Source organism: Canis lupus, chromosome 37 (assembly GCF_003254725.2).
Source record: "Canis lupus dingo isolate Sandy chromosome 37, ASM325472v2, whole genome shotgun sequence".
Classification (NCBI taxonomy): Eukaryota; Metazoa; Chordata; class Mammalia; order Carnivora; family Canidae; genus Canis; species Canis lupus.
This window is the reverse complement of record NC_064279.1, coordinates 13,741,068-13,754,260: the sequence shown is the minus strand read 5'-3', so window position 1 is coordinate 13,754,260 and position 13,193 is coordinate 13,741,068. Positions and strand designations below refer to the sequence as shown.

General features: G+C 36.8%; 1 protein-coding gene across 7 annotated transcripts in view; it reads right to left on the bottom strand.

The window, feature by feature from the left end:
* PARD3B (par-3 family cell polarity regulator beta) overlaps nt 1–13,193 on the bottom strand; it is a 981,548-nt gene that overhangs the window by 832,469 nt on the left and 135,886 nt on the right. For all 7 annotated transcript variants that reach the window (XM_049106749.1, XM_049106751.1, XM_049106755.1 and 4 more), the window contains exon 2: nt 7,159–7,260. In XM_049106749.1, coding sequence (XP_048962706.1) covers nt 7,159–7,260 — 102 coding nt within the window. The remainder of the gene's footprint in view (nt 1–7,158; nt 7,261–13,193) is intronic.

The following is a 13,193-nucleotide window of genomic DNA, read 5'->3' as shown; positions in this document are numbered from 1 at the left end:
CACATGAGATGGGTTAAAAAAAAAAAAAAAGAATAAATTGGATTTACTAATAACTAAGTTTTTTAAATGATGGCAAGTTCAAACCAAGAAGACTAGAAGATATTCCTACCAATAGAAATCAGGAAGCCAAATGGAGGAAGCCAATTTGGAGGGAGGGAAATGGAGTGGTTTTAAAACACACCAGATGTTACCAGCATTCTAGGGAGGAAATGCAGAAACGGACTCAGAAAAGATATTAGCTGGAAATATGGAGCCCTTTATGCCTCCCGGTTCAGATATTTTTTGCAAGAGAATGGGTTTAGGCCACATGACTGCTGAGGTCTCTTCTGGTTCTATGACTCTGTAATTTTGTAATTCAATAAGCATAGAATATCTATCCTTAGAAAGTTTGAGATGGAATTTCTTGGCCAAGGTAGTCTTTAGGGGCTTTTGCTTCAGCTTCTGAAACATTCTGCAAACTTCCTCTAAAATATGGTTTCAAAACTTCAGCACCCATGAACTAAAGAAAAACTTTAGAAGGAAAAAAACCCCAACACACTATATTCTGATTGTTTAAAAAAAAAAAAAAAAGAAAAACATCAAGGGCTTAAAATAGGTGTTTCCCTTTGAAATGGGAGGCTCACTGACAAAATGACTCAAAATGAGGTAATTAATGCAGGACCTATCTTTTTTCTTTTTTCTTTAAGGATTCTAACCTAATTAAGCATCCCCTACCTAAAGAAAACCACAATAAACTGCATAAATTGTCCAAGTACATACTGAGGAAGGTACATACTTCATCACAACCGACCATTCACCCTTCCAGCTGTAAACAGGAAGATGAAAAGAAGTTTAAATGAAAGGGAGTTTTATAAATGCAACGATTTTGGTTCAAGCCTTCTTAAGCTACCTTACAAATGAGAAGGTAAATATTGGTGTGGTTGAGAACCATGAAGAAATAATCACCACTGGTTGAAATATACAGTCTGGTTTTACTCTCCACAATGTAGTCTGAGCTGTACTAAAAATACAGTAAAATTGAGAATGAAACAGAGCCCATCACCATCACTTTGACGGAGGATCTCCCGTAAGCTGCTCTCCAGGTAGCTGTGGATTCCACTAGGGGGCAACAGAGCGTGCTCAGAGAGCGACCGGGGCATAAGGACAGAGTCTGGTTTTAGGTCACTAGTTCAGTGTGCAAAACAGTCTCCATGTCAAAGCCACACTGGATCCCTGAATGCTGCTTCTATTACCAAGCACTTTGTTCTGAGAAAAGGATTCCTGTTTTAAAGTTAAAGTTAGTCATACTGGCATTTTGATTTCTCAATAATACACAAATCCAAATGTTTTGTCATAATAGAGTATCTTCCCATAAAACTATTACACAATTTAATGACTTCCAAATTTTACCAAAAAAAATAATAACATTTAAAAACAGAATGTACTCTAGCCTTTGATATTTTAATACTTAAATTTAGAACATTTAGCAGTTAAATCAAAATGCACAGGTAAAAAATACACTAATGACACTACCACAATATTTAACAGCTAACATTTGAGCATTTACTATAGACCATACTATACTTAAAAAGTAATAGTTTTCAGACACTAATCCAGTAAAGACTAACATCATATCCATTTTACAAATGGGCAAGTTAACACATATAGAGATGAAACTTACCCAAGGACACATAGCTAATAAAGGATGAAACTGAAATGAAACTTTAATATTTGAGTACCAGATATCACAAGTGATCCCGGAGGCTAACTCACCATCACTAAATTCCAAGAGATCTGAGCATTTCTCCAAAATTAACCCCTATGATAGTCAAAATTTAGTCAAAGATGGAAACATTCTTTCATTGCACTTTACCACAAAATAAAATTTTACTTTTATATATGTAAAACCATGGCAGTAATTCAATTTACATAATAAGTTATACACTGCTGTATTTCAGTATTATATTGCAATTGCCTTCTACAAACAAGAAATAATAGCAAGGAAAATAATCATTTAAGAAGTTCAATACTCAGGTTCTCACACTCAAAAAAATATCAGCTAATGCTAACCTTTGCAGTGGTTTTGTTAAATGTTAATCCTTAGACTTCTTAGAGTCATTACATATTACAATGAGAAACTGGTAAGTGTGCTCTTACATAGCTCCGATGTGACCCTGAAATTATTTCTACACAAGCAACAGCATGACAGTCAAGTCCTAAAGAGCGAGGACTCACCCAATGAATGGAGATTCAATTTGTGATGTACTTTGGAAAGAATGTACGGCTTGATCAGCTAATCTGAAACATAAGCCATGTTCCTTGTCCTACAAAATCTTAAAGCCCAACTTGTCAAAACATCACCATTTTAGAAGTTTAAAAATAGGATAAGAAACATGGTATTAATGTCCCATTGATGTTATAACAAGTTACCATAAACATGAATCTTCAAGCAACACAAATTTATCTTCTAATTCTAGAGGTAAAAAGTCTGAAATAGGTCTCATTGGGCTTAAGTCAAGAAGTCAGCAGGGCTGTACTCCCTATGGAAGCTCTATAGGAGAACCCATTCCTTTTCTTTTCCGGCTTCTGCATTCTTTTGCTCCCCCCCCCCTTTTTTTTAAGATTTTATAATTTTTTTAAGATTTATTTTTTATTTACTTATGATAGACACACAGAGAGAGAGAGAGAGAGAGAGAGAGGCAGAGACACAGGCAGAGGGAGAAGCAGGCTCCATGCCAGGAGCCCGACGCGGGACTCGATCCCGGGACTCCAGGATCACGCCCTGGGCCAAAGGCAGGCGCGAAACCACTGAGCCACCCAGGGATTCCCAAGATTTTATTATTTTTAAGTAATCTCTACAACCCAACATGGGGCTTGACTTAGAACTCTAAGATCAAGAGTCACAGGCTCTACTGACTGAGCCAGTCTGGTGCCCCTGGCTTCATTTTTAAACTCAACATTGGACATTCAACTCTTTTCACATTGTATCATACCACTCTCCTCTCCATTATAAGGACCCTTGTATTACACTTGGCCCATCCAAATAATCCAAAATAATCTTCCCCATATTAACATCTTTAATCACATTTACAAAGACCCTTTTTCCCATGTAACATACATCTCACTGGTTCTGGGCGTTAGGATTAGAGATCTTTAGAGGCTATTACTCTGCCTACTGCAGACAGCACAGCATATAATTTGTGCATATTCGGCAATCCCTCTGAAAATTACTAAAATACAGAATATATTTTCCTACAAAACGGCATATATTTGTTAGATAAGTGTAGTCTACAAAGTCCTCAAAGGAGTAATCTAGGACATAGAGAAAGGGATGAAAGGGACAGCAACACAGGGAAAACACCTTTACAATAAATTAGGTACAGCCTTCAGGCAAAGAGAGTGAAATTTATATAGCTGTGATACCCTGATTCAAAGTAACTTTGTCATACTCCATAGTTCTATTACCAACCTTTTCTTAACAATAGTGCGAGCTATGTAAAAACAGATTCATGCTTACTTGCAAGTCATGAGTTCTCACAATTAGTAATCATAGATACAAACACCAACACGCTGCTTGGCACATTGTAGAACAAAGGAATCTGGAAATTTAAGTTCTAGTCTGATTCTGCCACTTACAACCTGCGGGATCTTCAGCAAGTCACTATTTCTGGGGCTATTCTCAGAAATTAAAAATAGGGATAATAAGTAGCTCCTGCCTGCAGGGTTGCTCTAAAGTAAAATAGAATATATAATTGCCAAGGACGTTCTGGGCCACTGTTACTGCTCCATAAAATGTTAAGTAGTTGCTATTGGGTGAGCTATGTCAGGAGCCTTGGGCAGCCAGAGAAAAGGCATCAGCGTAAAGCTGTAAATTTTTTGGTATTCATCCCAAAGAACTTGAATCAAACAGATACATAAAACTGGAGATTTTTTAAGAGTGATTGTTGCAACTGGATAATTAAATCCCGCTATAACATTTTACACAAATATTAGTTATTGTAAGATGCAAAATTCCAAAGCTACTCCAGTAATATTTTGACAAAATGTAGGATAGAAATAGTGTAACATGGTAAGAAAATTGAGCTCCCCTGTGAAGGGGCTCTACTGGGAAAGCAAGGCAAACAGAACAATAAACATCCCAAAGAGGCATCAATATAACCACACACAGTGTTGGCCCAAGGAATGATGGAGCTAAGACCAAAGGCAAACCACTTCTGGTACCAGAAGTTTTGAAGGCCCTTTATTTAGAAAACTGTGTGATTGTAAGGAAAATACCACGCGATCTCTAATTTCAGTCTTTGCAGAAGTGTACTGGATGGCTCTTCCTTACACTGGTAAATGGCGTCAGTCTGCACTGCTTTCATTCGAAATTTCCAATTCTCCTGCTTCCTCCTTTCCAGCTAAGTCATCAAAGGCTCCTAATTGCCATTTCCACCTGTAGTGAGAGGCTTTCCTAGGGAGTTGAGGTAAGTGGGCACTGGCCAAGGCTTAGGTACATCCATCCATGCTTCTTTCGGCTTGAATGCTATATTCTAAATGCAAGAGATTATAAGATAGCCAATTTGAAAATAGGTGAATTGAAATTTTATCTAAGCTTGACATTGTCTCAAAGGATCTTGGGTGAATTTGATGTATCACTAAATATTTGGAAGTAGCACTTTTTTAAAATTTTTATTTTATTCATTCATGAGAGACACACACAGAGAGAAGCAGAGACACAGGCAGAGGAAGAAGCAGGCTCCATGCAGGGAGCCTGATGTGGGACTCGATCCTGGGTCTCCAGGATCACACCCTGGGCTGAAGGCTGGCGCTAAACCGCTGAGCCACCCAGGACCGCCAAACTTCTAATCACTTCTTAAACTTAGAAATAAATAAGGTAAAACAAAGTCTGCCTGAACCTTCTTTCCACAGTAGATACATAAACTATCAGAAAATCTTAATATTGTAGAGACAATATCAAGAAAAACAAAAGTGATGCTCTCTTTTTCACCTACCTTATTTTTAAAAAGGGAGAATGGGAGCACATGCTTTTTCCAGCAATATCCAAAGTGTACATTCTTTTTTTTTTTTTTAATTTATTTATGATAGGCACACAGTGAGAGAGAGAGAGAGACAGAGACACAGGCAGAGGGAGAAGCAGGCTCCATGCACCGGGAGCCCGATGTGGGACTCGATCCCGGGTCTCCAGGATCGCGCCCCGGGCCAAAGGCAGACGCCAAACCGCTGCGCCACTCAGGGATCCCCCAAAGTGTACATTCTTGTCTGTTCCGTAGTACAATACCAATTAGGCTCCATGTACTTCACATGAAAGTGCATTAAGGGGATGGGTAGACCTGCACCCAAACAGCACTAATCCTTTGCTGGGGCTTTAACTGTCTACCTCATATTTTTACCTGATTCAGTAGCAGTGAAGTCCCTTTAAAACCGAGATTACATATAATAAAAGCTGTTTCTGTGTCTAGTAAATGGATTATAGTTAAAAGGGCACTCCCAGGATAAAAAAAATTCTCTAAACAGAAGAGCTCTGTAGGACAAATGATTTCCCTAAGCACTGTTCATGGAAACATTCTTCCTGTGATTAGGCCTTGGATAAGGCTGGGGTGAGACATTTTCTTCTGGCCCTGCCTAACTTTTTGGTGTTTAGTTTTAATACACTGGGCATCAGTGAAATCTTAGAAGGGAAGACCTTCTTCATTAACAAATAGACCAAATGCCAAACTATTTCAAAATGAGAAGATGGCTATAGAAAAGCAGAAAGTGAAACAGAAATCCAGAAGTGAAAGTCCTCCAGTAAAGTTACCAATGTAAATAATATGTGATTATTTACCAGGAGACCCAGCAATAAACAGGAAGTCTGCATCAGAATTATGTAGAGCAGGAGTCAACTACAGAGAGTGAACCTTTCTTTTTCACTCATTAATTTAGTAAGTGTTCTTTGAGAATCAAGTTTGGGTAAGAGACTCTACCAGATATTATTAATAAGAGGAACGTAAAGGAAATAAAAATCTTCTGGTCCATGTCATCTAGAACTTACAATCTATTTAGGGAAATACGTCCCTTATGAAATGAGTAATGATAAAACAAAGCAAACCAGCAAACCAGGGCTGAGTTCCAACAGAAAACAGGGAAAATAAATGGATAGAAGGTCTGCAAAGGCAAACGTAAATTTGAACAGTCCAAAAAAGATCTTACAGAAAGGGAAACATGTAAATTTTACCTGAGTTCAATAAATCACTTACTCATATTCTAATGCAGTTGGTTCACACACACATACACACACACGCACCTCCCTGACAGTACAGAAAAGCGAAAAAGAGAAACATGTATACACATAAATTAGCCTAGTACAAACAGTGCTAAAGATGCACAGGAAAAGAAACTCTGAAGCAAGGATCCCTCGGGAATAGCCATAGTCCAATTCCAGAGGACACATGAACCATTGAGGAGAGGAGCCCAACACAGAAGCAGCAATAAAACAACACGTCTCAAAAGCAAAAATTCAGCGTATGGCCGCTGAAATTTCCTCTCACACCTTTTCCCAGTTTACCAACAGAAGAAAAATCTTATTAAAATAAGATATTTGCCATGGGATTATTCCCAAGTAGTTGGCAGACTGTTCTAACTTCTTGGAACATTCAATTTAGTGGGTTGTTTTTTGTTTGTTTTCATTTTTTTTTTTTAACTTTAGCCATGAAAACAAAGACTATCATGAAAGACCCTTGTTTGCCCGCTACTTTGAAAAAGAAAAAGAAAAAACCTTCACCATAGTTCCTCAAAAGACTTTTCTCCCACTTGTATTCTATTTTGAAACACATTCAAATCACAGGCATGGAGTTGAATATTTAGCAAGGGCCAAGAATAAACCCCAGAGCCACCAATGGCAATGAGAACTCCAACAGCCTTGAAGCCTGACACTAATTTACTGAGACGCATCAGGAGCTCTTGGGAATGAAGTGTCTGCTAATTAGGCCACCATGAACAGATTCCTAAACCTTGACAAAGTTTTTCCAAACATCTGATGAAGTACATTGATTTATGGGCTGTTCAGGTAAAACCTGAACAGATGGTATCTTTTAATAATAATTGACACAGGAGTTTGTTAAGGATTTCAATCTTTAGGAAGCATACAGCTTCCTTTATTTGCAGAGGCAAACAAAGGGAAGAGTATGAGTCACCTACCTTATCTTTGTCTTCCACAACATCTGCCAAAACATCATCTGGATCCAGGATCCCTCCATCTGTGTATTCTAAGTGATGAATCTTCACCCAGTAGCCAGGATCCTACGGCACAACAATCGACAAGTGTCATGACGCAAACTTTTTTAAAAATACATTTTAATTTAAAAACTAAGTGGACTCATTAAACATATGTTCTAGTAATGAATGAAATGTGTGAACATCACAAATAAATGTTACCTCTATCTCGATAAAACCTTTCACATTTTTATCCTATTTCAGATAAATACTTAAAGATACTACTTCATCAATTATCCTGGAAGGTAAATTGCAATGCAAAGATAAAGCACCACAGTTATTTGAAAGCATATTCAAGAGATTTTTTATAACTTCAAATCCCAACAATACTTGTGGGGGAAAACCGATCTTCTAGAGGGTACTCTTTGAAATGGGATTAGAAATTCAAACTGAGAGTCCCAAAGCTGTAGGTGGGGGGCGGGAGGGGGGGTGGCAAAAGGCAGAAATCTTCGATGGCAATCGTTGTCACTTTAGAATCTATCAATGGGATGGGGTAACCCCTGACCTCTTCATCTTTCTAAATCTCCACACTCCATGCATGTCCTCAACTCCAAGATTTCAGATGACTTATAGAGCAAGAGCTCCACACAGCATGAACTTGAACTGTGTTTGGAACTGAACGTGGAGTTCAGTGACCTGGAATAGGGATTTAGTAGATTTCCAAGTACTATTTTAAAACCCTGCTGAGGAATATAAGGCTTAAGGAAAACAATTATTTTCTCAATTTGATATGTCACTACATACTCTGATGTTAGAACTCAGAATTAAATGATGTAGCTCATTGTTACATCTGTATTGCCTACTTCCAGTAAAGATATGAAGGTCAATCAGAATAATGAGACAAAAACATGAACCAATGAATGAAGAAAAATATTAGCAACTTTATCAGAATACCCAAGCTATCATCAATTTGGCTGACTCTTAGAAAGCTTCTCAAAGTGGGAACTTTTCTAGCTGCATATAAAGCACACAATAAAATGTGCACCAGTTTACAAGAAGAGAGGGAAATTCTTCTCGGAGAAAGTGCTAAGCCTTTACCATAAGAATCTTTATAAAGGATAAGAACTAACACAGCCCATAGAATTCAAGTGCAATTTTACAAAAACTAACAGAAATGATTGTCACGCAGGCTCTTCCTTACCTGTCCCCCAATAAAAGGCAAGGACCTATTATTAAAGTAATGCTTTTAAAACACCTATGCAAAGGGCTACTGAAATGTGGCCCAACTACATAGCTTTTCAGTAATCTGACTTGGTAAAGTCATAGGCTTAAAAAATCTAAAGAAATTCTCCTTAGCTAGGCCTCTGACATTTCAAAATTGTTTTCTACAGAGTATCTGAAGAGCTATTCCATGTAAAATGAAAGAAATTTCTTTGCTTCTAATAATAGACTTACAGGTGGAGACACTAATGATCAGGAAACTTTAACTACTTGATTCTCTTGCCTAGAGAGATCACAAAGATATGAGCAGACACTGTATAACCCGGTAAAAAAAAAAGCACAGCACACCCATCAATCAGATTCTTTAATCACAGACCTTTACTAATTCAAGATGATTGTGCTATAAAAAGGTAAGCTAAGTACAATAGACTAGATTCTAAATAAGGAGAATATTAGGGTAGACAAAGCACTATGTAACGGTCATTGGACCATACAGAAAAGAGACAACTCCCTCAGTAATCTTTGGGAATTCAGTCTTTTGGCTACGGCCATGCCACAGGCAACGTATTATTTGCAAATATACCCAGGACTTCTAATTGAAATCTATAGGGTATTACGTTTTCCTCGAAAAATTGCCTTCTTACAAACGGAGTTCAATTTAATTAATTTCTATTAACATCCATTGAGTTAGTTTTTGATATTCTACAGCACTAGAGATGAAATCTGGTGATTCTAACCATTGTTTGTAAAAGGTGATGTATTCTAAAGAGTTTGCTTTTTTATATATATATTCAATTACTTAAAAGCAGACATTTATTAAGTTGTCTGCTTTTTTCTCATGCTCAGTTTGTAAAACCACATTTTATCATCTAAGACTGAGGTAAACAACTACCCCCCACACTGCTGCGGAAGTTAAAGTGTGCCTATTCTCCTGCCTCGAGGTACGAACAGAGAGGAGCAAACCAAAGACTGATTTAAAAGAGGAAAACTCAGGAGGTAACAGGGGGCAGGATCTGATCAGTAACAAAGGGAGGAGCAGACAGGTGGCAGCACGATGGAGCTGTTAAGTCACTAAGCGTTCCACTATCGTACATACTTGCAGGACCTAAGACCTTCTGGAAAATAAGACCTGGGAGTTGGCACTACAACATTTATCTAATTGTCTAATTGTGATTCAAAGGAGTACAGAACTTAACAGTCTTACAGAACTAAATCAAATAATAAACTTATTTTGAACGTATTAGAATCATAAACTCAATCCAAAAAGAAATTTTAAGTGAAATACATGGTACCAGAATATAAACAGATGGTTTGCAATTCTAACATCACAGTCTCACATGGATAGTGCCATTTTATACGCTCCAGAAAGGAGTAGACTAATGATGAGCACATATTCAACCCTGAACAAAAACAGACAAGCTATATCAAAGTAGTCTCAGTTAATATTTTACATGCCCAAGGGAGGTAAATCAACAAACATAGCACGTACCAACTGTGATCTTGTCCCTATGGTATTTTGGCCATGGCACTATAGATCACTATAAGAATATAAATACAATATTAGCAGCTGACAGCCATTATAAGACCATAAATTTACTCTGACTCCTTTATGTATGTAAAAACTTCAACCATTACCTTGCAGTCAAGATTTTGCATTTAATTTACTTAGTTTTATTACCATCAGGAATAAAACTGATCAAACATAAATAGATGTTCACATATGTGTTTTGTTTCACACAGTCACTTGGAAAAGTTTACGGTTTTTTTTTTTTTTTATTTAGGATAGTGACATTAATTTACCTTTCTTTTGTACAAATGTAATATGTAAAACTTAAATTATTTTGAAAATATCTCTAATAAAGGTGTTATACAATATATCTTATGACTTACACTCCTAGTTTCTTAAAGTATTGAAAATAACATATTGTTTCCTCTATTTCTGATAGTATCTTTTCACAAATTTTTAAATAACACACAGTTAACTTAAAACACTACTGGAATTTTAAACTTAAAAATAGCCACAAGGATAAATTGGAAAAGGGAACAAAAACGAAGGCATTATGGAAATAAGACAGTTTTATAGAGAACTTATAATGATCAATGTAGAAACCGTTCCAAAGAGGCACTGATGTTAGCAGCAATGAATGTCCTTCACTATGAGTAGATGACATGAAATTTGACCCTACTATCTTAGAAAATCTCCACTGGCCAGAGTTCCGAAGAACAATAATCTTCCACCTGCAGTATTGGGAGAGGTAGCCTGGTAAGCCAGAGACTAAAGTGTTATTGACTACCAAGCACTGAGATTATGTCAATAATCAAAATAAGGAAAATCTGGATGTTTTTAAGCAAAATGCTTCTTGTCCAAAAAGAGAAAAAAATAGCCTGCAAGGACAGCTAAGCTCAAAAGTGAGGGAAGCACTACAAAAGAATAGCCAAGGTTGGAAGAGAGCTGTGTTTATCAGTGTTGGCCACTTACAGAGCTCAGTTATGCAACTGGCTTCTTGATGACTTTATGTTTTCATACAAATAATCCTACTGAATTTGGTGGAATATATCCATAAAATGAGATTGGACCATTTTGATCATTGATCATCATCATCATCATCATCATAGCAGATAACTTCAGGGGTTACTATAGGCCAGATGGTATAGGTACTGTGATTTTTATATGATTAGCTTGTTTAACCTCAAAGAGCCTCATGAAATAGTTTTAAGTCCATTTTACAGACAAGAAAAGAAAGGCATGGGTAGGTGAACTGACTTACCCAAAGTTAGATGCTTAATAAATAGCAGAGCCAAGATGTTCTTTTTTAGCACAGAAAAAAAAGTGTGTGTGTCTGTATTCTAAATTTTAAAAATTAACAAGAATCACAAGTACCTAAGAATAAGGCAGGGGATCAGATCCATCTCTGTTGCTACTAAGTATATTTATCCTGGCAAGTCCCCATTACTCTGGGCCTCAATAGTAAACATGGAGGCTCTCTAGCCTTCTGCACAATGCAGCATATGCAAGTCCAAGTGTAGAGGACACAATAGGGCAATAATAGAAGGCCCAAAATCTTTCCCTAAGTGTGTCCAGTATTTTACAGGTGAAAGAAGCTCAGAATATAATTTCTCACAATCATGGAATTAAAGGTTGGAGAGGCAATGGAAAAATATCTTCCTGCCAAGAGCACACAGGAAACCTGGGGCATCAGAAATTACATAGAGGATTATGAAGTTTTCCATCCATGCACATTTTAACTACTTCTATCATACTCCTCTGTGGTTATTCTTCTGTCCACTCTGGACCAAAAGAGAATAAGATGCCCCAGATTTGCACCCTGAAAGGAGATAGTAATCAGAACTGGTCTAGAGACTGTGTGGGGCAAGAGTCTCTGAATAACCAACCACACACAGTGTAGGGAGAAAACAGTTCCTGAAAATGATGCCTGAGCAAAGCCTAGCAGAGCAGCACTGACCCCTGAAAGGATAGAATTAACCAGAAAAGGCAGTAATAAATACTGAGATTATGAGCTGGCCCTGACTTCGACCACTCATCCAACTTCCTGAAAAAGATTAACCAATGGAAATTTGAGAAAAGGGTATGAGAGAAACATGAGTTGATGCCATTTAATCAAGTATGTTTATGAGGAACTCAAGAACTAGAATGGCACCAAGGGTTTTTAAATGCTGGGTTGAAAGTAATACCCAATAAATTAACAGAATTATAAGCCTCAATTTATGATGGTGAATCAGTCCATCTATAAATTTACTCCTAGCTTTAAAAACCTATGATCCTACCAAAAGAAACTTGAGATAGCCATACCAACATCAGATGAGGGAGACTAAGAAACATTACTAATGGTAAAGGGGAACATTTCATGATGACAAAAGGGTCAATCCAATGTTAAGAAAACAATCCTAAACCTATGTACCTGATAACATAATTTCAACATATATTGACAAGATGGACAGATTTAAAAATAAATAAGTGAATAAAGCAATCCACCTAACCATAGACAAGGGTTACTGGAGAGAAGATTGGGAGGAGGATGGGGTAAATGGGTGATGGGTATTGAAGAGGGCGTTTGTTGTGATGAGCAGTGGGTGTTGTAAGTGATGAATCACTAAATTCTACATCTGGAACTAATATTACACTGCAGGTTAACTGAAATTTAAATAAAAACTTGAAAAAGAAAAAAAATCAGTGAGACTTTTGATAGGAAACAAAGATATAAATCACCTGACCAACACAACTAATGAACTGACCTTATTTATATTCCATACATACATTATTCTGTACCCCCAAGATACTAGAAAATACATTCTCTACAAGTATGTGTGTAATTTATAACTAACTTCAAAAGTCTGGAACCTTTCAGAATATATTCTCTGACCAAAGCCAAATGAATTCTGGAAAGATATCTTGAAAATGCTGGCTATTGGAAATTAGGAAATACATTTCTGAATAATCCATATATCAAAAATAAAGGAAATTAGAAAATAATTTTTAACTTACAATAATTAAAACAACTAAAAAAATTATGAGATGCAGCTAAAGCAGTGCTTAATGGCAAATTTATGGCCTTTAGTGCAAATATCAGCAAAAGAGAAAAGCTAACTTCAAGAAGCTAGAAAAAAGAATAGCTAGTCAAATCAAAACACAAAAGGAAGGGAATAAAGAGCAAAAAACAGAACAAAGTTGGTTCTATGACAGGCTTGATAAAATTGACAAATACCTAGTAAAACTGATCAGAAAAAAAAAATTTCCACTATCAAGGAAAAAGGCAAGCAATACCATCATAGTTCTTACA